Raw genomic sequence first — 26,957 nt, forward strand, 5'->3', positions numbered from 1 at the left:
TTAGTCAATAGAAGACAGAATTGAAGCCATAGAAATTTGGAAATTGGATTTGGAAGAAATGACTAGATTGAATGGGCTCTGTTTAGAGCAGATCAATAAATATCAACACCACCAAGGCCACTGATGAAGTGGTAAGTCTTATTGTAAGTTCCTTCTGTGTGTTGTGACAGATTATGTCATATTTTATATTGTATATGTTTTAAAGGATATAAATTGTGGCAGGTGGTTTTTAGTGTAGGTCAAATGCAAACACTTCAAAACAGATTTCATTTAAAATACTGGAGCTCGACTCAAGCCAGGCAGGCCTTTGCAAAAACTTTGGGAAGTGCCTATAGGGGTTTCACTAATGGATTGTTGTTTTGAAAAGCAACAGATGAAAGACCCCAGAGGATTAGGTCCGGTGCCGCAGGCTGTCTGAGTGCAGGTTGCTGTTCTAAGTGGGTCATGTGGTTTTTGCAAGCAGAGAAAGTAAAACAGGTTTTTTTTTCTCTGAGAGAGAGAGAGTGGTAATTCAGTTCTAAAGTGCTAGAGTTCAGTATCAGCAACTGGGACTGCATCGACAAGCTGGCAAGCTTGTGGAAAAACCCCATTTTGGAGATGGGTTGTGTATTCTTAGTTCAGCCTGGTCAAAGCCCTTGTGGTCCATACAAGAGACTCGAGATTTTAAAGAGATCTGAAAGACATGATGTTTAAATGTTCTTCATAATTACTTCTAAACTATGGTTTAAAAATCTTCAAACAAGACAAGATGTATGATATGCTGAAGTTTAAAATGGACTTTTCAGACAAATGTAAACTGTAATGGTTTGGATTTTGACATACGCAATTCTACTTTTGCGCATAGTAGGAATTAATTTAGACGTAAGTTTAGAGATAAGTAAGAATGTTATGTTATGAATAATTTAATAAAAACTATTATTTTAAATTTACCATTGTCTGGTGAATTTTCCATTGTTGTTCCTTTGTTAGTGCTAATAAGATTTAATTAGACCATAGTGAGAAAATTGCTTTTTGAAGGAAAATGGAGTATGTTTTGGCTGCAAAAACTGCAAAAAGGCAAATCAGCTGTGACATACAGAGTCAAAAGCATCCCAAAATGCAACATAAGGAAAGAAAAGTTTGGAAAGGGAACAAGTGACAAGGAAAGAAATGGCTGAAAGCAGTACTGAGGCTTCAGTATTGGCAAATGTTCTTATTGGGGCCCAATGAAAATAGCTGCAAACTTTTGATAGTACCTGTGCAGGGCAAGGCCAAGAAAGGAAGTGCAATAATGTGTACTTGTGCATTTCTTGTCCCAGGAAGCACTGCATCATTTTGCACTGTGCGACTAATGAATAAACTCAATTTTCAAGAAATTAGTACAAAAATTCTATTGAGAACTATAGGTCAATTTAACCACATTGAAACCAACATGGTTTTTGGCCTAGAGATTGCTGGACTGAATAGTAACGATTTTTGTGAACTTCCAGGCGTAGACACTCAGAAGACTGTGCCTGTGCATAAAGAAAGCCTCCCACATTAAAATGACATTGAACTGTAAACACATTTGAAAAATATCCGTTTACGCGATATCGACTCTGAGTTGCTAATTGGTTCAAATATACCAAAGGCTCTGGACCCACAGGATATGATAAACAGTGAGGGAGGTGGACCTTACACTGTCAAAACTATGCTTGGTCAGATGATTAATGGACCATTAGGAGAAAGAAAAGAGGTTCAAAATCAATTGTCTATAAGTATCGACAAGATATCGATTGTGAAGCTTGATAGATTGTGGAAACAACAGTTCAAGAATTACTTTCCTGAATGCATCAGGGATGACCAAGAACCTTCAAAGGAAGGCCAGGAGTTCTTGGAATCAGTGTCAAAATCTGCCAACATGGTCAATGATCATTGCATTGGATTACCTTTTGAAGAAAAAGGAAATATGTATGCTTGATAATAGAAGTGCTATTGAGCAATGCACACTGAATTTGAAGAGAAGATTCAAGAAAGCTTATGGGGTAGTTGAAGAGTAGAAAAAAAAGCAAGAAAATACTCAGAAAATAAATTAGGAAGGCAAAAAGAAGGCATGAGTTGTTCTGGCTCATAATGTGAAGGTAAACCCGAATAGGTTCTATATTAAGAGTAAAAGGATAGTAAGGGACAAAATTAGTCCGCTAGAGGATCAGAGTGGTCAACTATGTGTGGAGCGTCAAGAAATGGGGGAGATTCAAAATAGTATTTTTTTTAATCAGTATTTACTCAGGAAGCTGGCATAGTGGATAAGGAAGGAAGGGAAACCAACAGAAATGTTATGGAACAGATGGAGATTAAGGAGGAGGAGATGCTTGCTGCCTTATAGTGAATAAAGGTAGATAAATCACCAGGGACAGACATGATATTCCACTGGAACTTGAGGGAGAATAGTGTAGAAATTTCAGGGGCCCTGGCTGATATATTCAAAATGTCCTTAGCCATGGGTGAGGTGCCAGAGGATTGGAGGATAGCTCATGTTGTCCCATGTTTAAAAAAAGGTTCCAAAAATAAACCAGGTAATTATAGGCCAGTGAGCCTGATGTTATATATTGGAGGGAGTTCTCAGAGACAAGATATATAGGTATTTGGACAGCCATGGGCTGATTGAGGATAGTCAGCATGGCTTTGTGCATGGTAGGTCATGTTTAACAAATCTAGTCAAGTTTTTTTGAGGAGGCTATCAGCAAGATGAATGAAGAAAAGGCTGTGGATGTTGTCTATATGGACTTTAGTAAAGCCTTTGATAAGGTCCCACATGGGAAGTTAGTTCAGAAGGTTCAGACACGAGGTATTCAAGGAGAGGTTGTAAACTGGATTCAAAAATGGCTTTCTGTGTGGGAGAAGGCAAAGGGTGGTTGTGGATGATTGCTTCTCGAATTTGAGGCCTGTGACCAGTGGTGTGCCTCAGCGATCTATATTGGGACCATTGTTGCTTGTTGTATATATCAATGATCTGAATGATAGTGTGGAGAAATGGATCAGCAAGTTTGATGATAACACAAAGATAGGAAGTGTAGTGACAGCAAGGAAGGTTATCAAAGCTTGCAGAGGGATCTGGACCAGCTAGGAGAATGGGCCAGGAAGTGGCAGATGGAGTTTAATGCAGACATGTGTGAGATAAGCATTTTGGAAGGGAAAACCAAGGTAGGAGATTTACAGTAAATGATAAGGCACTGAGGAGTGCAGAGGAGCAGAAAGATCTGGGAATACAGATACATTGATCTCTGAAGGCGGTGTCACAGGTGGACAGGGTTGTAAAGAAAGCTTTTAGTATCTTAGCCTTAAGAAATCAAACTATGGTGTATAGGAGATGGGATGTTATGTTGAAGTTGTTTAAGACACTGGTAAGATCAAATTTGGAATATTGTGTGGAGTTCTGGTCACCTAACTACAGGAATGATATCAGTAAGATTGAAAGAGTGCAGAGAAGATTTACTAGAATGTTTCCTGGTCTTCAGGGGTTGAGCTACAGGGAATGATTAGACAGGTTAGGACTTTATTCCTTGGAGTAAAGAATTGATCGAGGTTTACAAGATTATGAGAGGTATAGACAGAGTGGATATGAATAGGATTTTTCCACTTAGATTGGGGGAGATTAAAAATGAGAGATCATAATTTTAAGCAGAAGGGGTAGAGGTTTAGGGGGAACATTAGGGGAAAGTTTTTCACTCAGAGAGCAGTGGGAGTGTAGAATGAGCTGCCATCTGATATGATGAATGTGGGCTTGATCTTGTGTTTTAAGAATTAATTGGATAGGTACATAGATGGGAAAGGCCTGGAGGATTATGGTATGGGAGGAGGTTAGTGGGACTAGAAAGATGATGGTTGACACATACTAGAGGGGCCAAATAGCCTGTTTTCTGTGCTGTCGTGTTCTATGGTTCTAAAGATTCTTCCTTTCATTCAGACTGTGCCAAATGAGTATCTGATATGATATCCAAAGTATATGCAGAGAGAGTACGTGATAATATTTTGGAACATAGTAATGGCAGAAAATCGTACTTACTACACCATGGGGGTTTTGCATCCCACAGAAGAAAAACTTGATGTGTTGTTCAATTGTAGAGCAACCTTCGGGGAGTTCCACTAAATTATCAACTCTTACAGGGTCCTGATTTGACCAGTACATTGATAGGAGTCTTAAGTAGATTCCGTAAAGAAGCTGTCGTCATCACTGCAGATATTGAAGCAGGTGAAAGTACCAAATGAAGAGAGTGACTTATTACGATTTGACTGGTGGCCTGATTGAGACTACAGTCAGAACATGATGGAATACAGAACAGCAGGGCATCTATTTAGAGTGATTTCATTGCCAATTTGTGCAAATTTTGACCTTAGAAAGAGCGTTGAGGACAATATGGACAATTTGCCTTTCAAGCTGTAAGTACCTCAAGAATAACTTCTACGTGGATGACTGTCTCACTTCAGCAGCTACAATAAGAGAAGAAATAGCTCTTTATATCATGAGTTAAAGGCAATCTGTTTGAAAGGAGACTTTCCACTTACCCAATGGACAAACAATAGTCACCAGACATTGACTGCCATACCAGAAAGAGAGGAGGCAAAAGAAATTAAGAATTTGGACTTAGATCATGACCACCTTCCTGTTGAAATCGTGTTAGGAGTACAAGGGTGTGTTCAGAGTGATGTTTTTAAGTTCAAAATAATTTTGAAGGACTGACCTCTCACAAGAAGGGAGATTCTATCAAAGGTCACTTCGATACATGATCCTCAAAGAATATTGGCACCAGTTGTCCTGACTGCTAAGAAGATCCTGCAAGATTTGTGTAGGAAGAAGATTGAATGGGATGATGAGATACCAGACTCCATTGTACAAAAATAGACATGTTAGAAGTATGATGTTCGTAATCTGGAAGACTTCAAGATTGACAGATGCTTCAAACCCACAAAGTTCGGACCTGTAACATCTGCTCAATTGCATTTTTTTTTTTCAGATGCATGTGAAGCCGGTTATGGAGCTGTTAGTTATATATTACTGCATGATAGCAAAGATCAAGTACATTGTGGATTTGCAATGGGAAAGGCCAGAGAGGCTCCGTTGAATGGAGTTGACAGCTGCTACCTGGCGAGCAGGATGGACACAATGTTGAAGAAAGAGTAGCAGATAAAATGAACAAGCTTCATATTTTGGACTGATACCATCTCTGTGCTCCAATACATCAACAATAAAACACAAGGTTTTGAACTTTTGTGGCTAGCAAAATCACTGATATTGATAAGGTCTCAGAACCAATACAGTAGAGATATGTTAAGGCAGGTAACAATCCTGCCAATCTGGCTTCACGAGGCTTGAAAGTCGTCTTTTCTGAAGAATTAAATGTGGGCATCAGGAACTCAGTTTCTTCTATAGCCTTAAAATGAGTGGCCTCAAAATCCTGATAAATTAAAAGGAATTTATACCTGAAAACCTTGAAATCAAGAGAAGACCCTGAAATCAGGGGTAAAACTGCAAATGCTGTTCAGATAACATCTGAACAAATGGATTTAGTTACCCGCTTAATCCATTATTTTTCATCCTGGAATAGTTTTTGAAGAGCAACAGCATGGATGCTCAGATTTAAAAGATTGTATCTAAATCGTAACAAATGAACAAGCAATATTCCTGAGATACGAAAGAGGGCTTCGCACAGTTAAAGAATTAATTAATACTGAAATTAAAATAATCTGCTTTTGCCAAAAGAAGAGATTTGCAGATGAAATTTCAAGTCTGAAAAAAAGGAATGAACGTCAAAAGGACACTCCAGATGAACCTTTGCTCACAAATGTTGGAGTTGATTATTTTGGACTCTTTGAAGTGAAACGCACAAGGAGTTCTGAAGAGTTATGGTGTAATTTCTGCATGTTTAGCCATAAGAGCAATTCACATCGAAGTGACATCATCACTTGAGGAGTCACGTGATAGAGTAGTGGCCGGTAGGAGAATAGCAGCTCTCTCCAGAAAAGGAAAAAAGTAAAGAAAAAGCAAAGCCACAGTCACACAAACCACAACAAACTAAAAATAAAGGTGTGGAGAAAATGGCACCAAAGAAAGAAAAGCCAAAAACAACAGGAAGAAAAGAAGAAGGAAAGACGCTGGAAGAGAAAGGTGAAGGCCTTACCTGTACGAAGAAGCAGGGACCCACCGTGGAGAGAGTAGCTCACTCCCTGAGGTCAGTGGAAACCCCGAAGGGTCGTGACCCACCAAGCGCAGGACTACAAGGATGGCTCACAGAGCCAAACAGAGATGCGTGATGCACACGACAAAGACGGGAGGGGGTACCAGCTGACAGCTTGAACAGCTGAGAATGACATGACAGCAGGGCTCCGAGCAGGAAGACACAGAAAATAACGGGAACAAGAAGGAGGCGAATGAAAAAAGGAAATCAGAGACACAGCAGATGACCAGCCCAGAGGAAGAGGACCAACATCAAGACACCATTAATAAAAATAAATACCCAGCAAACTGAGATAAACAGCCCAACAAGAAAGTCAGAAGGGACAGAGGTAGAGGACACAGGTCCTGGAGTGGACTCAGAGGAAGAGGAGGGAGAACATCAAGCTCTGCACAGAGAAATAGAAGATAAAGGGAATGGACTGTACATAGATAGGAAATTTTTTGAAGAATATATGGAAGCAGTAAAAGAATGACAGACACGAGAATTTAATGAAATAAAAAGAAGAATAAAAGGTACAGAAGAAAAAGTGAGTAGATTAGAGATGGTCATGACAGAAATAGGGAAAAGAGTAGATAAGATGGAAGAACGAGAAACAGCCATAGAAATGGAGGTGGACGACTTAAAAAGGAAATTGGAAGAAGCTGATAAAAAAGTTAAAGAAACACAGGAGCTGTTAGCTCAGAAGATGGATATAATGGAAAACTATAATAGGAGAAACAACATAAAGATAGTGGGCCTTAAGGAAGATGAAGAAGGCAAAGAAAGATATGAAAGAATTTATAAAAGAATGGATCCCCAGGGTCCTAGGAAGGCCAGAATTACAGGAAGGAATGGAAATAGAAAGGGCACACAGAACATTAACCCCAAAACCACAGCCACGACAAAAACCAAGATCCATTCTAGGAAAATTCCTGAGATATATGACAAGAGAAAATATATTGGAGAAGGCAATGAAAAAAATAAGAGAAGATAAAAAGCCACTGGAATACAAAGGTAAAAAAAATTTTTTCTACCCAGACATAAGTTTTGAGCTCCTGAAGAAGAGGAAGGAGTTTAACGCAGCAAAATCAATGCTATGGAAAAAAGGCTATAAATTTATGTTAAGATATCCAGCGGTGCTTAAAATAGTTATCCCGGGGCAGCAAAGCAGACTGTTCTCGGATACGGAGAAAGCACGAGAATTTGCAGAACGCTTGCAAAACAGACATGAGATGAAGAGATGTAGCAAGAACAAGAATGACGACAAACTACATATAAAGAAGAAGAATAAAGTATAAGTAAGAACTAAGAAGGGGAAGAAAGGGAAGAAAGGAAGTAAGGGGGGAATTAAAAGAGTGAGCTTTGTTATATGTGAAGATAAAAGTCTTTTCTGGAGGGGGCTGGGTGGGGGAGAATAACAGTCACTGTGAAATCAGTTGACGCTTGTGAGCGGGTTCGCAATCCAAATGGAGAGGGGAGATGGGTTGCCCAACAAGGAATAAAGGGCAACTCAGAGGGGGGAGGGACTTTTGGGATTAAGGGAATTTTAGATGTGGGAATAGTGGAAATATTTTATGTTTTAGAAATGTTGTCTTACAGTGTGTTAAAAAAAACCAGAAATGGATAAGAAGGGAAGGTGGTGATGAGGAAATGGAAAGGAAAGGTAAACAAAGTATGAAATTGCCATGTTGAACTATATGACTTTAAATATTAACGGAATACATAATCAAATCAAAAGGAAGAGGCTGTTAAATTTACTGAAGAAAGAAAAAATTGATATAGCATTCGTACAAGAAACACATCTAACTGAAGTGGAACACAAGAAATTAAGGAGAGACTGGGTAGGCCACGTAACGGCAGCATCATATAATTCAAAAGCCAGAGGAGTAGCTATATTAATCAATAAAAATGTACCAATCAAAATAGAGGAGGAAATAATAGATCCAGCAGGGAGGTATGTAATGATAAAGTGTCAGATATATTCAGAATTTTGGAATTTACTCAATGTATACGCACCTAATGAAGAAGATCAAAAATTTATGCAAGATATCTGTTTGAAGATTTCAGATATGCAGGGGAATATACTGATAGGAGGGGCATTTAACCTTAATTTGGATCCAAAGATGGATAAAACTGGAAAAAAGACTAGCAGAAAAAACAAAGTAACCACATTTATGGTTAAATCGATGCAGGAAATACTCCTTTTGGATATATGGAGGAGACAACACCCAAAGGAGAAGGAATATTCATATTATTCGGGTAGACATAAAACATACTCAAGGATAGACCTGTTCCTGTTGTCAGCCCACATCCAAAGGAGAGTTAGGAAAATGGAATATAAAGCTAGATTGTTATCGGATCACTCACCCCTGTTATTGGCAACAGAGCTGGAGGACATCCCACCGAGAATGTATAGATGGAGATTAAACTCCATGCTACTTAAAAGACAGGATTTTAGAGAATTAATTGAACGACAAATTAAAATGTACTTTGAAATAAATACAGAATCAGTGAAAGATAAGTTTATACTATGGGATGCAATGAAAGTGTTCATCAGAGGGTAGATAATAAGTTATGTAACTAAGATGAAGAAGGACTACAATTGGGAAATAGAACAGTTGGAAAGGGAAATAGCAAGTACAGAAAAAGAATTAGCAATAAAGGAAGATACAACAAAAAGAAGAGAATTGGCGAACAAAAAAATAAAATATGAAACACTGCAAACATATAAGGTGGAGAAGAACATAATGAAGACAAAACAGAAGTATTATGAGCTAGGAGACAAAAACGCAGAAAATACTAGCTTGGCAGCTTAAGACAGAACAAACTAAAAGAACGGTATTGGCAACAAGGAAAAAGGACAAACAAATTACATATAACCCAACAGAGATCAATGAAAACTTCAGGGAATTCTACGAGCAACTATATCGAACTGAGAACGAAGGGAAAGAAGACAAAATAGATGAATTTCTAGCTAAAATTGAACTACCAAAATTGCAAGCAGAGGAGCAAAATGAATTAATAAAACCATTTGAAATAGAGGAAATACAGGATATATTATAAAAACTACCAAACAATAAAATGTCGGGAGAGGATGGACTCCCAATAGAATTCTATAAAACATTTAAAGACTTATTAATTCCTCCTCTCCTGGAAGTAATGAACCAGATTGAATAAAAACATAACATGCCAGATTCATGCAAAACAGCAATAATTACAGTAATACCAAAGATGGGGAAAGATCCACTAACACCAGCATCGTATAGACCAATATCTCTACTTAACACAGATTATAAGATAATAGCTAAATTATCAGCAAACAGATTGGCCGACTGTGTACCAAAAATAGTAAAACTAGATAAAACTGGATTTATTAAGAATAGACAAACAATGGACAATATCTGTAAGTTCATTAACTTAATCCATGCAGTACAAGGAAACAAGACGCCAACAGTGGCGGTTACTTTAGACGCAGAGAAAGCCTTTGACAGAGTAGAATGGAATTATTTATTCAAAGTACTACAGAGGTTCAACCTACCAGAGAAATATATTAATTGGATTAAAGCATTATATAAGGGACCATTGGCAAAGGTGACAGTAAATGGATATATATCAAACCAATTTAAATTAAGCAGATCAACTAGGTAGGGATGTCCACTATCTCCCTTACTGTTCACGTTAGCTATAGAACCACTGGCAGAACTGATAAGAACAGAATATAAAATAAGAGGGATAAAAAAAAAGAAGGAATATAAAATCAGTCTATTTGCAGATGACGTCATAGTATACTTAACAGAACCAGAAATATCAATAAAAGAATTACATGAAATTGAAGGAATATGGAGAAGTATCAGGGTACAAGATCAACGCAAATAAAAGTGAAGCAATGCCAATGAATAATACGGATTTCACAAAGTTTAAGAAAGAATCACCATTTAGATGGCAAACACAAGCAATTCGATACCTAGGTATACAACTAGATAATAATCTAGGCCATCTGTACAACTAAATTATCAGCCATTAATGAAGAAATTACAAGACGACTTAGAGCATTGGAAAGACTTACCACTAACACTGATAGGAAGGGTAAACTGTATTAAAATGAATATCTTCCCAAGGATACAATACCTATTTCAATCATTACCAATTCACCTAACAGAGAAATTCTTCAAGGAGCTAAAGAAAATAATAAGGAAATTCTTATGGAAAGGGGGGAAACTGAGGATAGCACTAGATAAATTAACAGAATGGTACAAACAAGGGGGCTTACAGCTACCAAACTTTAATAATTATTATAGAGCAGCACAATTAAGATACCTATCAGATTTTTATCAAACAAGGGAAAAATCAGATTGGACCAGATTAGAGCTAGATAAAATAGGGGAGAAGGTACCTGAACATATACTATATAAGTGGGATGAAAAGCTGGTGCAACATAGGAATTCACCAGTACTGCACCATCTGCTCAACATTTGGAAGAAGATTCAAGTAGAAAGGTATAAAACAAACTATCAACTACCAAAATTAATATTGACGCAAAATCAACGAATCCCTTTCACAATAGATAACCTTTCCTTTAAAGAATGGGAGAGAAAAGGGATCAAAAGAATAGAAAATTGTTTTTCGGGAAATAAATTATTATCTTTTGAACAAATGAAGGACAAATATGGTACAACTCACGGTACAATGTTTGCATACCACCAACTGAAAACCTACTTGAAGGACAAATTGGGAAACAGTCTGAGGTTACCAGAAGGAAGCAATTTTGAATATGTGATTGCAGGCACAATGATAATTAAAAGATTTATAACAAACATGTACATCAAACTGCAAGAAAAGGAGAACGAGGAAACAAGTTGTAAACCTAAACAAAAATGGGAACAAGATCTAAACATAAAGATAAAGAATGAAAAATGGGAAAAGTTATGCTCCAGAACTATGAGAAATACAATAAACATGAGGTTACGCATGATACAATATAATTGGTTACACAGGCTATACATCACGCCCTAAAAGTTAAATAAATTGGACCCAACAGTATCAGACAGATGTTTTCGCTGTAAGAAGGAAACGGGAACAACAGTACATGCAATTTGGGCATGTTGGAAAGTGGAAAGGTTTTGGGAAGATCTAAACCAGGTATTAAACAAAATCACAAAAAGCAACATACCAAATAAATCCAGAGATTTTTCTTCTAAATAATATAAGAAGTAAAGAACTTGGACTCGATTTGGATGGAGCACAAAAAAGATTTATTATGATAGCCTTAGATGTAGCAAAAAAATATATTATGTCAACCTGGAAATTAGAAGATAGCCTGAGAATACAGCAATGGTACATAGAAATGAATAAATGTATTCCATTGAAAAAAATAACATATAATTTAAGAAATGACATCACAGTATTTGAACAAATTTAGGAACCGTACATGGAACACAACAGAAAGGTCCTACCGTAGACCTCCACCGCCTAAAATGACAGGAGAAGAAGACGAAATGAGTTGACCCAGTATATAAAAGTAGAAGACACAAATTTCTTGTTTATTTTCATTGTGTGACAACGTTGTTTAATGGGTTTAATGTATCATATAGGTTGAACGTTGAGTGAGTGGGGGGGGGGGAGGGTGAGGGAGGGAAGGGAGGGGGGAAAAGGGGAGAAAATGACACTGTGTATATTCAAGTGGGAAATGTCTGTGTGTATTTTGGTCAGTATGGTTCATAGTGTGAAAAATAAAAAAAAATTTAAAAAAGAAGTGACATCATCACTTGATACAGATTCTTTCATCAATGCCCTTTGGCGTTTTATTCCTTTTAAAGTGAAAGAACTATGATCTGACAATGGCACTAATTTTGTGGGAGCCCGGCACAAATTAAGAGAATTATTCATAACGAACTGGTTCAAAAGGAAATTAATTGGATTTACTGGCTCACTCCATGGAGGTGGATGGGAAAGATTGATTAGATCAGTTCGAAAAGTTCTTAATTCAATCTTAGATCGACAAAATCTTAATGAGGAGAGTCTTCAGACAGTTCTATGCCAAGCAGAAGCTATGCTCAACAGTCATCCAATCACTAAAACTTCAACAGATCCAAATGATCTTGAAACCTTTGCTTCTTCAAGGTAAACCTTTGTGGCCACCAGGACAGCCTCAAAAGGAAGATGTATATGCGTGCCGCAGGTGCAAACAGGTGCAATTTATAACACATTTGTTCTGGAAAAGATGGGTGAAAGAGTATCTTCCACTATTGCAGGAGTGACAAAAAGGTTATAAGATCAGGCGCAATTTCACAGCTGGGGATGTTGTAATCATCATGGACCATGCAGCCCCTTGAAATTCCTGGCTGTTGGGAAAGATTGTTGGCACCATCCAGGACAAATGAGGATTTGTACATCAAGCTGAGATTAAGACTGACTTTCTGAACAGTCCAATTTCCAAAATCTGTCTTCTACAAGAAGCAGAGAGCTTTGTGATTGATTTTCACTTTCTTTTGAATATTTACCCAATATATTACTATGTTTGATTTTTTTCTTTATAGTGGTAATTATTATTTTTTTAGATATAATAATTAGGGGCCAGTGTTATAAGGGTTAAAATGACTTGCGAACGTATTCTGCAAGCTAGCTGGCAAATATTGTTCACAAATTTCATGAGTGTCTCCTCGTACTATTTAATTCCAAGGTCAGCCAGCTTTTAGTTTAAGATAAACAATCGGTTTTGAGCTTTGCTTCTGTACTGTTAGAACCAGGAGAGCATGGAGGCTCTCCAAATAATTCTTTTGACCATATTTATGTTTTATTGTCCATTTTATTGACTATTTTAAGCATAATTCTAATTGTATAAGGTTCTAACAAACTGTAAAAAGCTAAAGGCAACTTTAGAACTTTAGAACAAGTCAAAACAACAACATTCCATACTTCCAAAGCAATTATAAAGGAAGCAAGTCACAATATAATTCAATGATGGAACCTAATGCAGATTATATAATCAGCAATATGCAATGTGCCACTGACACGAAAAGCTCAACTAGAGACAAAACATACCAAAGTCCACTTTAACTATATAGATTCAGATGACCTACCATTCCAACACCAGTCTCCCAACAAGGCCCTCGGGGAAAATCTGCAGGATCTATCTGCGGAATGCTTCCTGAGGTTAAGTTATCAGATGTTAAGTTGAAGGCGTTCATCATGGCTAAAGTTTTATTCTTTATACTTTCTTCCTCTGCCAACTGAGCAAGAAAAAATAAAATATCTCGTTTCAAAATATATGTGTACACCAATAATATTTTAAAGAAATTGACCTGTCAGAGTCCTATTTTTTTTTCAGCATCATCTGTTGGTAGTCTGAAGATATGTTCTCTCATGTCTGTCTAGCACGGTCATTCACTGGGGAAAATTGAGAAGATTCTTCAAGGTGGGATTGATATTGATAGCCACACAATTAATTTAATTCCTTTCGCTAACAAAATATCTTCTCTCTCCAATGCTCATGGTAAATCTAGAAACCAAGCATGCAGAGATCTGTATGCCTCACCTTATAAATGTACAAATAAACACATATACATGCTATGATATAATCACATAAATAACTGGAATGTTTTTCAAAACGCTTTTACATTCAGGAGTTTGGACTTTATGGCCAATCATCAAACCAGGAGAAAATGAAGTAGCAATTAGGGAATTAGAAAGTAGATCCTGATAACTTCTAAACTTAGTTTCTTTTTAAATGTTGCCTCTCAAAATTATTACTGTAACAAGCAGTGTTATAACTAAAAGTGGTTTTCTACCCCATGTCAATTTGCATCCATGGGCTCTCTCAAAATGTTCTTTTGGTTCACAAGATTAACTGCTATTTGTAGCTCTCGTGGCTGATAAATTCCTTTCTTCCTCTCTGTATTCTTCTTGAAATTCAAATAATTCACGTTCATTCTTACCTGCATCAGGAGCAGTGCTGGTTGCCACTAAAATGATGTATCCGGGTGACGCACAGGAGTAGTAGTATGTATGCCCACGTTGGAAAGGTGGGGGGGCGGGGACTGCGTGCACTGTGGTGGATCTCAGATGCAGGAGGAGATTGAGAGCGTCAAGATTACAAGATTGGCAAAGAGCCAATGAAAAGGTTGGGTGGGGGGGGGAGGTTTGTCTGGGTGATATTTTGTGGGAGAAAAATGTATTGCTGTGTCTGAAAAGAATAAAGATGGTTTACTCCATTTTGTTCTGATGAACGAGTGTGTTCTTTTGATTGTGTGACTATCAGGTAAATTATAGCTGCTACAATACTTCCTTGTCCTTGTTAGGTGCTGATAACAAATTTCATAATAATTGCCAACTGTCTTTATTCATTTTATTTGTTAATATGTACGGTTTTGTTACTTCAGTCCCAGCAAATGATTTTAATGGGATTTTTATAATTTACAAAAATGGCTACTCAAGTGAAACAAAAAAAAACACCATATTAAACAGTTCAATAAGGACTATTTTACCTGTGAGTTGACTTGATCAATAAGAGCCAGCAGAAATGTGTATAGATTACCGAGGAAGAGGGCAAACATGCGCCACAGCTGCCATTTCAATGCAATACGGGGATGATAATTTTCCAGATTAGCAATTGTTTCGAATAATGGAGGAACAAACATTCCCAACAACGCCATAACAATATCAATCTGAAAAATTACATATTTTTGAAATAGTTATTGTGAATAATTGATGAATTCTGCAAATTTATATATTAGGTATTTACAGACAAAACACTAATTGCCAAACTCTTCTAAACGAATCCATTAAGTCATGTTTGTCCTAGCTAAATAAATCTCTGAAAAACTGTGATTGGGACTACATTAAATGTGGAAGACATCAGATAATAGTGGTCATAAAAATGCAAAGAGACTTGTGGCTCATGCATAGAGATTGCTTCTGAATATAGGCAATCTGTTATTTTCCACTAGATGGCTTCATATTAAGTAGTTACATTTATTAACAAAATTTAAAATGTATAACATAAAATTTCAAATGGAATAAACCAGACAATGCATATTCCTTGCAATAAAAAAACAAATTTTATGATTCGGTTAGAGCTCTAATCATTTTATAGCAGTAGTTGTAAAGGAACGCTGACCTCATTTTTCTGATACCAGGTTAAGTCATCCATTGCTGAATATGTTTGCGATTTTTTCACAACATAAAAAATGAGATATCCACTTCCAGCAAGACAACAAAATATGAGAAAATTAGCCAAAACAATCAGAAATCTTCTTAGGTGAATATTTTCATCCTTTTGATTTTCCTCTTCATCCACAATGGATTCCTACCAAAATATAATATGCATTTGAAGCCTCTAGTCATAATTTGGAATAATATTACTATTATTTGTAAAGGTAGCAATGAGGTGCAGTTTCTGATCTGGCAAAGTACTTAAGAGTTTAGACGTAGACAGGCATTCAGCACGGTAATGGGCCATTTCGGCCCACATGCCCGTGCCACCCAATTTACACCCCATTAACCTACACCTCCAGTGCATTTAGAATGGTGGGAGGAAACCAGAGCCCCCAGGGCAAAACCACGCAGACATGGGGAGAACATACAAACTCGTACAGACAGCGTGGGATTCGAATCCTGGTCCAGATCGCTGGCACTGTAAAGGCGTTGTGCTAACTGCTTTGCTAACTGTGCCACCCTCATTCACCACAGAAGTGCCACAGAGCACAGGATAGCTGCACTTCCCTGGAGGTTGTCACCACATTAAAACAGAGAGTTCAACTGAGTAGTTAAGTCCCTATTCGAACAGTAGGTCAGGAAGATGAAATAAGTGAAAAGATTTTCCAGTAAAGTGATAACACTCAGGTGAGTACTGGAGCATTTCCACATGCAATAGGGCTATTAACAGTGAGTGTAGGAGGCTCCTTGAAGGTCAGGGATACAGTCATCTAAAGGGATTCAAACTGGTTACAGATAGGCCTTTTTGAAACTGCTGTGCTAAATCCCACACGGTGTGTTGTCTCTGAGATGTCAGCAAAAAAATATAATCCAAGTGGTGCAGAGCATTTTGCAGGGAGGAAATCCTACATTGTGAGTGCAGAGGCAGGTGTTGACATGATTACCTGCAATTCGGTATTCTGAGCACGATTTCAAGTCCAATGGCACGAAACTCACAAGTGAAATGGACTCCAGGAGCACGCAATGACAACGGGTGTAGAAAAAGGCATTTGGCACACTTGTACTGTGCAAACTCTGAGATCCACAGTTTAGTAAATATATCAAGGGCAAGGGTGTAAAGGACTTAGAAAAGGTGAAGAGGAGATTTATCTGAATGGTACAGAGTATCATTCAGCTGTGTGAAGAGAGTAGAGAAACAGAATTCATTCTCCTCACTTCAGGGAAGGGCAAAGGGAAATTTATTTTATTTGTTCATGCAATATAGATTTCACAAACACTGGGATTTGTTTTTGTTGTCCATCTCAATTTGTCCTGAATTGAGGAGGCTGTTTGACCCAATCGCACTTTGCAGGCAAAAATGCCACTGAAAACATATCAACTTTCTTCAAGAAGCAGCAAAAAAAGTTGCAAGAAACCTAACTTTAAACCAGTTCTGGTGGAAGATCAACAGTTTGAGCTGTTGACTTTGTTCCTCTCCCCAGACACAGTGCCTGACTTGCTGTGTATTTTCAGCTTTGATCCCTCAATCTCCACAGTGAAAGAAGGGAGAACACATAAATTGTGATTGTTTTTATGCATTTAAAATAATTAGCATACATTGACAATAATGTTTTAATTCAACAGAGTGCAAAATGTACCTTAAAACTGGTTGTAATGGATGCAAACTTGTTATCAGCTGTTTCAGGATTTCCAATTAGATAATCCCAGCTTGTAAACATTTTCCAGCTGAAGATGAAATCTCCATCATCTCCATCAACTCCACTTTCATTCGCATTTCTTGCCATTCTAAACAGGATTATTATTGCCATAAAACATGAGTTATATGTTCTATCCGAGCTGCAGCTTGGTGGCAGGTGATAGGTACAAAGATATAGCTAAATTGTAGCTTACAAGGTTACTTCAACACATCTATCCATCATTTTCTGGGATGGCAGGACTGATGTACAAACAATGACTGGGCAGACCCAGTGGAATTTAGAAGAATGAATGGGGATGTCATTGAGATGTGCAAAATTCTGACAGCACCAGGCATGTTAGATGTTGGAAGAACGTCCCCAATGTTGGAGAACTTCCAGTTTAAGGATAAGGGATGCCATTTAGGGCTGGGCTGAGGAGAAACCTCTTCACACAGAGAGTTGTGAGCTTGTGAAATTCCTTCCCACAGAAGGTTGTTAAGGCCAATCCAAAAGGGAGTTGGATGTGGTTTGGCTGGCTAAATGGATCAAGGGGTATGGAGAGAAAGCAGGAAAATGGTCCTGAATCCATTATCATAGTGAATGGTGGTTTAAAGGGCTGGATGGCCCTTTTGTTCCTACTTTCTATGATTCTTTGATTCTGTGGAATCGTTGATCTGTCATTGCCCTGGATAGACTCAGTCACAGAGTGTAAACAGTCACACAACAGCTTGATCAATACTCACGTCCTGATTACAACCATGAGGCTGTATCCAAAGGAACCCACACCAACCATGAAATAAGACAAAGGTAATCTATACTTGAAAACACCAATCATTCGCTGATTATTGTAGTATCCATAGAAAAGAGCTGAGTACTTTATATAACCCTATAAAATACAATTATTATTTTACAATCATTCTGATATAACAATGGTTTATACTTTAATCTTCAAACATCATCACTATCTTTCTGCGTAATAAGAAAATCCAAGACACTGTAAAACTTCTCATTCCTAATCATTTTTAACATGTTGTAAAACAGCAACATCATTACATAAGTTTACAAGACATCATTGGAAAGATGAATTTCAATATAGTTTAAAACTTTTAACGCACTCATTTTTAGAAAAGTACATAAAATATTTGAAAATTGAGCTAATTTTATTGGTCTGCAAGACTATAAATGACTTAGACATACCACACCAAATCAAATCCCAAGCTCTCATTTGGATATGATGTCGTAATTAAGAAGTGAATGTAACAATATCAAAATGGGTGTACTTCACAAAATGTTGTAAAAATTAATGAAAATCTACAATGTTTTGAATATACAATACATGAACCCATTAATCTTTGGAAGTTTAAAAAAAAGATCTTTTATTTTAAAACATAAGAAAAGACAGTAAAAAAAATCGACAGTAACCACACACACACACACACACACACACACACACACACACACACACACACACACACACACACACACACACACACACACACACACACACACATAGATGCTGGAATCTTAAGCAAACAATGAGAAACTGGAGGAACTCCAAATCCAAGCTGCCTACTGCTGGATGAACTCCGTAGGTAGAAATCTTGATAAAGGGTCCCAAACCTGTTGACTGATCATTTCTATCCACGGATGCTGAGTTCATCCAGGTTCATATTGTTGGATCAAACAGCAGGCAAGGATTCTGCCTAAACAACTTCTGCCTCTCCTCTGATGGACTTGCACTAAAAGATATAGCAGCAGCCATTCCGTCTACCGCGTCCGTGCAGGCTCACACGGAAATCCCAGTCCACCACCATTTTTTTCCCTCCAACCTATTCTCACGTGCCCATTATTACTTCCCCTCTTGCACGCTCGGGGCAGATGTGATGTGGACGAAAACAAGGACACCCAGGAGAAAGTCTTGATGCATGTTTGCCGATAAATGTATCTTTGCATCAGTGGTGCTAATTGTGTGACACAGAAATATAATGCAACCACATTTTGAAACACTCACCCCAAACTCCCAAAGTACTGAAAAGTCCATGGCAGTCGGCTGTTCTGCCCTTGGCACAATCTTCCGAGGAATGCTGCCATACGGTAAGCCCATCAACACCTGAAGTGTAAAACTGTTAGCAACATTCTTTTATATTTTTCTTTGATTTTCAGCTCTAGCTCTTACATTGGTCTCATCGGCAAATGATGACAGGAAATACTCTTTGCAAAAGGCATAAACATGTTAAACAGAAGTTGTTTCTCATCTGAACATTGATGTGTGAGGCAGAGGGGGATATGGAATTTAAGCAGACAAATGTATTTGTGAAGACAGGCCTAGGTCAGCATAGGTTTACAACCCTTCCAGCAGCGAGTTTCAGAAGCCAACTGTCGCTGTGGATAAAAACATTCCAGTCAACTCATTTTAAAATCTCCTTCCTCTAACCTTAAAATTATCCTGACTTATCTTGACAGCTTTACCACTGGATTCCATCTACACCTCTTATATATTATGCCACCCTTCACCCTCCTGTGAGCCAGGGAAAACACCCCAGTTCTTATAATCTCTCCTCATAACTGAAGTTACTTTAATCTAGTCAAGGATCTTAGTGAATCTCCTCTGCACTCTTTCCAATGAAACCACGTCCTTTCTTTCATGCGGCAGCCCAAACAGCGCACAATACTCCAAGTCTAGTTTAATCAGCCTTTGTGTGTCACTGCAAACTTTCTAATCATGCCTATTACATACACATCCAAGACAATTTATCACAAACAATAAGGGTCTTATCACCAATCCCTGACATACACCACAGGACATGGGATTCCATCACTACCCTCTTTGATTCTGTGTGCCTTGACTAAGGCTGTGAGAGATTAAGTTTATTGGTCATAAGGTGCTTTATACTTTAGCGAACAGACCAATAAGTTATCTCAAGCATTATATATAGTTATATAAAGAGCACAATTTGCAAGGTGTAGCATTTGAACGTTATTATGGGGGTTGTTCATGAGCTTGATGGCTGCAGGGAAGAAACTGTCTTAACGCCTGTTAAAGCTATCACACTCTTCAGCCTTCTCTCTGATGGGAGGAGGAAAGAGAGAATGTGTCCAGGGTGAAATGGGCCTTTTGCATGTTGTCTGACTTTCCTAGGCAGTGGGGGATGTAGATGGAGTCCATATTACCATGGGTAGATTGGAATACAAAGCTGAGATTATGACCAAGTCCACCATGATCTAGTAGAGCAGGAGAGATGGCCCATGTCACCTAACTTACTTCCCGCCCATGTGTTTGTTTCGGATTATATAGACAACTCTGATGCTTTGAGCTCTTAGATGCAGTATTTCAAAAAGTTGGCCATGTCATTTAGTAACCGAAGTGCATTAAGTGAAAGATTCCATTAGGACATTGAATAACAACAACATGAGCCAGCTCCACTAAATACAAACACGAAACTAAACAAGATTTGGACATTTTCAATCTCACACTTCTGTTATGCCCAAGTTTCAGCTTTTCTGCAATGCAAGTCGGGACTGCGGTCAATATGGCTGTGCATTTTGTTTCAAAGACCTGGCTGGGCATAACAACTGCACAAGCTAGCTGTCCTCCAATATATTACTGGGATTGCTGAGGTGCCAACTCAGCAATGGCTCCATGGAGTCGTAAGTATACTATCCTATTTATGTAACCCCTGCCCTCCCCACCACTTCACCAGAACCCGCTCTTATTAGCTGTTAGCCAGCCAGCCCAGAGTTCCGCCACGAATGGTAAGGTTGCCAGGCTCCTTTTAATCACCCTGAGGAGCCAGCTGGATTCTTTCTCACTGAAAGTCAGGACCCTTCCACCAGCCATACTGCAGCCACCAGATCGGGATAGGCTGAGGCACGAATGGGATGCACGAAGGTGAATAAATCCTTTTATTTTAGAGTTGATAAGGCATGTTTACTTCACGTTGACCTTTATTTTTGCATTGTGGCTGAGAATGCACTGAGGTAGTCGGTGATAGATGTGAAGGTTAGATATGAGACCATTGGTGAAGGGGGAATGGGGTTTATGTAAAGGTACCATTATTTGTGTTCCCCACTTGTTCTTTCAAGTCTGGTGTTTGTTGCACTTTTGCTCATTTGAAATTGGGAAGTTGTTCATTCCTACAATCGGGAGGAACAGGCTAGGGTTTAAATAATTAATGTTCTTGTGAGCGCTGCTGTGTGAATGATTCTGACGCAAAGTCCACAGACAGTACAACAGGCTTTAATTAGCTTAAACTTGTACACACCAGTCTTAGTATCTTTGCTGGCTCCACATGTCTGACAGTTCCCGGAAGGGACCAGCTCAAGCAGGTGATTGACAGCCAGCAGGTGGAGCCAGCCTCCTAGGTTGCCTACCTGCTGGTACAGTGGTTACCCCTGCAGTAGGCCAATAGGAGTATGGCCAGTGTAGTGGTTGTACCACCCCAGTTCTAAGTTGTATGGTCTCTACACAAAGATGGTTGTGCCAGTCTTTTTTGACTGCCTGTCATCATTTGGATAGTAACCAATTTATTTCTAATTGTATATTCAGCACTTAGGATCAACGTGCATTGTGTTAAATGTGCTATATAAATAAACTACTACTTCTATCACACTACCACAACTATTATCACATAATAACGTACTGTAATGAAATGAATTGTTCAAGAACAGTTTGCTTGAAATGAGGGGCATGTGTGTGAGGCGGGGAGGGGGGGGCGAGGTTGAGGATGCCTCTTTCTTCTCTGTCTCCTCCTATGCAGCTACCTAATGTAGCTATGACTCAACACCTATGACTCAAGGCTGATCATATGGCAGATCACTTCAGCTCTTGACAGCCTGTCAGCCAATGACTGCAGGACTCCTCCAGAACGGTCTAGGCTTCAGATTCATTCAGTATGCTCATGGTTTGCTGAATTACATTTTGGTCACGGCCTAGTTATCCTTGCTCTCAATCGCTACCATTCAACAGTGGTTAACTTTTGACGCTCTGTTGACACCTTCCCATTGACTGTGATGGCTGAAATACTGATAGTGTGGAGAACTTATACAGAAGTTCATGAACTTTAGTAAGGCTTTTGTGAAGATTTCATCTAGTAGGCTGGTCCAGCCGGGTAAGGCACAAGGGATCTAAGGGCCGTTGGCAAACTGGATCCGAACTTGGTGGCTTATAGAAAGCAGGGGGTTGTGGTGGGTGTTTTTCTGACTGTAGATTTCTAATGTATGGTGTATAGCAGGGATCAGTGCTAGGACCTTTCTTGTTTGTAATATATTCACAATGATTTGGATGAGAGTGCCAGTGGTATAACTAGTAAGCTTGCAGATGATTCGAGAACTTCTGGAGTCATAGATACTAAAGGATATGTCTAAGCATATACTGAAGTATCAATCAGATGAAGAGTTGGGCAGAGCGGTGACAGACAAAATTTAATTCAGACAAGTGGGCTTAGGGAAATCAATTTCTGGTAGGACATATAGAATAAGTGGCAGGGTCGTAAAAAGAAGGAATGTACAAAGAGACCTTGGGGTGCATGCAAGTCCATAGCTCACTGAACATGAAGTGGAGAGGGGAGTGAAATGGCATTTAGAATGCTTGCCTTCCTAGGATGAGGCACTGATTATAAGGGTTGGGACATCCTGTTGCAGCTGGCAAAAAACATAATTCAGATTGCACATAATTCAGTGTTGAATATTGGTGGTAACAGAAAGTGCAGAAAAGATTCACCAGCATGTTGACTGGAATTGGTTATAAAGACAGACTGCATAGGTTGGGTTTATTCTCACTGGAACGTAGGAAGCTAAGGGGTAAATTTACGGAGGTTTGTAAGATTATGTGGATCATAGATATGATCGAGAGGCAGATTCACTTTCCCTGAGCAACAGGGTCAAGAATTAAAGGGCACATGTTTAAACTGAGGGGGGAATTTTAAGGGATATAAAGAAATTTAGAAGATATCTAAGAAATTAGAATTTCATTCTGACGTTCGTGATTACCTGGAACGAATTGCCAGAAGAGGTGATAAAGGTGGATACAATTACAATCTTTTGAACATATGCTTAGAGTGATATGGGGCAGAGCAGGTGAATAGAATTAGTGCAGAAAGACATCAAGATGGGCTAAAATACTCGATTCTGTGCTGGATTATTGATGATTTTTTTATTGTATAAAAATGAAGGCTTCAGGACTGCTACCAGGATGTTGGATATCAATTTGGATGGTTTTCTGCAGATGAATCAAAAATACCAACTACACTTTGAGCTTGCGTGGACACTGAAAATCCCTTCTGGTTGTCGGGCATCTCAAGGCGATTGTACAGTCCTCCACAAGACAGCAATAACAGTGGCATCTTATCACAGGAGAAACCTACTGTCTTGATAGTTTCAACATGAGGGACATGTACAGAGCATCAGTGGTTTTCCTTGAACACCAGAGAGGGAAACTGTGAGAATTCCCCCTTGCAGAATTAAATTCCAAAATAATTCCAATAATTTTATAAACTTAAACTGTAATGCAGTTAAAAGCCCTGGACCCACCTCTGGAATGACAATCAATCCAAAAGTTAAACCAAAAAGAACCAAGTTGATCCCATAGAGCCAGCGTAGGAAGATAAAGTATGATGCCACAGAAGAACCAAAGTGACCTGTGAGAAAGGAAAAGGTTTTATAATTTCAACTTCCTTTCTGATAACAGATTGATTATTTTTTTCTCCTTATGAAGCAACGTTAATGGAAGAGATTAAGTTTGCTGACAACGTGAAAATTAGTGAAACTATAGATAACGAATAAGGTTGAGATATACGGGCTCAACAGTGGCAGATGGAATTTAATCCAAAGAACTGTGAGGGAATGTGTGTAGCCAGAGGCTCTACACGGATGAACAGAAATGGAGGTTCTGCTCAAATTCAATATTGAAATACAAGGGGCAATAATAACACATTTATTAAAATAAACTCACTCTCAATTTCTTTTATTTTCATTTCCCATGGTATGCATGATGTCTTAAAATTTTCAAAGTCCCTTTTAAATTTGATCCATTTCTGAAAGGTTAAAAAATACAAATGAAGTATAAACTTCATGAACAGACAGACCCTAAGTCAGATATTGAAGGACATCAGAGTGTTCATTTCTGTCTCCCTCCCTTCTTCCACCATTCATGCATTCAGCTAACAGTGTCTCAGGCAGAGAATCTTAAGGGCCTTCCCCCAGAACCCTTTGAACTCAAACAGATTTTAATAGCAAAGACATAGAATTAGAAAAGAAATGATGGCTGAAAAAGCTTGCTATTCTCACTACAAAGACTCACTGATGTTCTCGGATGTAAACTGGAGTCCTCAATGGCTGAATGGGAGAAGCCAGAGAGTAGTGGTGGATGATTGCTTCTCAGACCGGAAGCCTGTGATTAGTGGTGGGCCTCAGGGATCAGTGCTGGGACCATTGTTGTTTGTCATCGTCATCAATGATCTGGATGATAATATAGTAAATTGGATCGGCAAGTTTCCAAATAACACAAAGTTTAGAACAATGGTTCTCAACCCTTTTCTTTCCACCTTACATAATCCCTTACTAACCACAGAGCACCAATGGCATAGGGAATGCTTAAGGTGGTATGTGAGTGGAAAGATAAAGGTTTAGAACCACTGGTTTAGAGGGATGTGAACAAAAAGAAAGGATTTCAAAGCTTTCAGGGGTAGCTGGACCAGCTGGAAAAATGCGCTGAAAAATGGCAGATGGAATTTAATACAGACAAGTGTGAGCAGATGCATTTTGAAAAGGCAAACCAAGAAAGGACATAAACAGTAAATGGTAGGGCAATGAGGAGTGCAGTAGAACAGAAGGATCTGGGAATACAGATACATAATTCCCTGAAAATGGTGTCAAAGGGAGATAAGTTGTAAAGGGAGGTTTTGGCATATTGGCTTTCATAAATCAAAGTATCTAGTATAGGAGTTGGGATGTTATGATAAAGTTCTGTAAGAGATTGGTAAGGACAAATTTGAAATGTTGTATGGAGTTTTGGTCACCTAACTACAGGAAAGATATCAAAAAGAGAGAAAGAGAGCAGAGAATGATTATTAGGATGTTGCCCAGACTTTAGGAGCTAAGTTACATGGAAAGATTAAACAGGTTAGGACTTCATGGAGTGTAGAAGAATGAGGGGAGATTTAATAGAGGTATACAAAATTATGAGGAGTGTAGATAGAGTAAATCCAAATAAGCTTCTTCCACTGAGGTTAGGTGAGCTACAAACCAGAGGTCATGGGTTAAGGGAGAAAGGAGAAAAATTAGGAGGAACATTAGTGGTAACATCTTCGCACAGAAATTAGTAGGGGTGTGGAATGATCTGCCAGATGAAGTGGTGAATGCAGACTTAATATTCAAAATTTAAAAAAATTTGGACAGGTACCTGGAAGGAGTATTGGTAGGGGTAGGGTGGGGCAATGGCTGGGAACAGGCCAGTGGGACTAAGCAGAATAATAGTTCAGTACAGACTAGAAGGGCTGAAGGGATGTTTTCTGTACTGTATTTCTATGGTTCTATGGTCTAGTTTGTCAAGAATTGTTCTAATTGAGAGCTGCTACAAAATTCTGCCAATTGACATGTCAAAAGACATCATCCTCTGTAATGTGGCAGGACGGAGAGGAAAATCATTATCGTACTATATGATAATGAAATCATAACTTTGCTTAACTAAGATGCAGATTAGTATTGAAATGACTATTTTGTAGCAGCAGCTACACTGCTCATGAAGGAACAAACACAACCAGATGGGTTGAGCTCAGAGAGCAGACTAGTTTATTGCAGGCTGCTGGGCTGCATTTATACTCCCAGCCCGGACCTGGCTGAGAACTGCGCTGGAGGGTGCTGATGTCACCCGGGCATCACGTGGTCCCCCAGCGCGGGCTTCTGAGCCCTGTGCTGGGAGGAAGGGAAAACCCCTGATGTCGCCATTTTGGCCAGCTGCCCCGCCATGTGGCTTACAAAGCGGGACTGGTTCGCCTGCCTAGTGGTGAGCTACCACACAGCCTCCCCCCCTCCCCCCCACAGTAGAACTGGCATCAATGTCCTTTTTCGCCGGGCGGCCTCGCTTCTTGGGCTGGACTATGACAATGGGCTCAGTGGGATCAAGGTGTGCTGGCTTCAGCCTGTCCAGGTAAACAGCTCCCGCCTGCCGCCAATGTCCAGTGTGAACGTAGAGCCGGAACACTGTACAACCCTGTACAGCCCCTCGTACGGTTGCTGCAGAAGGGCTGCAGTCGGGCCCCGCCGAACGAAAATGTACTCCACAGAAAGCAGTTCGCCGGGATCGTGAGACGGGCGGGTGCCATGCCTGGGAGGAGGGCGGTGCCATGCCTGGGAGGCGGTGGGGGTTTGATCGAGTCCAAGCATGCCCTGAGGTGCGGCAACCACTGGGGATTGTGAGGTGCGTTAACAAATTCACCAGGTAGTGCCAATGGCTCAGCTGACAATCCCTGCAGGAGCACCCAAGGCAGTTCGTCTGCCCAGTCGGGACTGGTGAGGCGGGCCATGAGTGCCGACTTAAGGTGGTGGTGCAGACGTTCGACCAGTCCATTGGCCTGCAGGTGGTAGGCTGTGATGCGGTGCAGCTGGATCCCCAACCTGTTGGCGAGCTGTGCCCAGAGCGCAGATGTGAACTGGGCACCCTGATCACTGGTGAGGTGACCTGGGACGCAAAACCGGGTGACCCAACCATGCAACAGTGCTCGGGAGCAGGAGTCGATGGTGACATCAGGATTGCCTTGGGCCAGCGAGTGGTGTGGTCCACCATCGTAAACAGATAACGGTTGCCCCGGGAAACGGGTAAGGGCCCGACAATGTCTACGTGAATGTGGCTGAACTGTTCCCAGACGTGCTCGAACTCCTGTACAAGTGCCCTGGTGTGCCTGTGCACCTTGGACGCCTGGCAATGGGTGCATGTTCTGGCCCAGCCCGCAATCTGCTT

At 39.5% G+C, this 26,957-nt stretch overlaps 1 protein-coding gene across 1 annotated transcript in view; it reads right to left on the reverse strand.

Moving 5' to 3' along the window:
- Window positions 1-26,957, reverse strand: part of LOC138740384 (transmembrane channel-like protein 2-A) — a 106,546-nt gene that overhangs the window by 30,839 nt on the left and 48,750 nt on the right. Inside the window, exons 6-13 of the mRNA XM_069892959.1 lie at window positions 23,952-24,033; window positions 23,531-23,637; window positions 19,014-19,112; window positions 17,746-17,888; window positions 16,964-17,111; window positions 15,289-15,477; window positions 14,657-14,836; window positions 13,253-13,402 (exon numbers count right to left, since the gene is read on the reverse strand). Of these exons, the coding sequence (XP_069749060.1) occupies window positions 13,253-13,402; window positions 14,657-14,836; window positions 15,289-15,477; window positions 16,964-17,111; window positions 17,746-17,888; window positions 19,014-19,112; window positions 23,531-23,637; window positions 23,952-24,033 (1,098 nt within the window). The remainder of the gene's footprint in view (window positions 1-13,252; window positions 13,403-14,656; window positions 14,837-15,288; window positions 15,478-16,963; window positions 17,112-17,745; window positions 17,889-19,013; window positions 19,113-23,530; window positions 23,638-23,951; window positions 24,034-26,957) is intronic.

Source organism: Narcine bancroftii, chromosome 1 (genome assembly GCF_036971445.1).
Source record: "Narcine bancroftii isolate sNarBan1 chromosome 1, sNarBan1.hap1, whole genome shotgun sequence".
NCBI lineage: Eukaryota > Metazoa > Chordata > Chondrichthyes > Torpediniformes > Narcinidae > Narcine > Narcine bancroftii.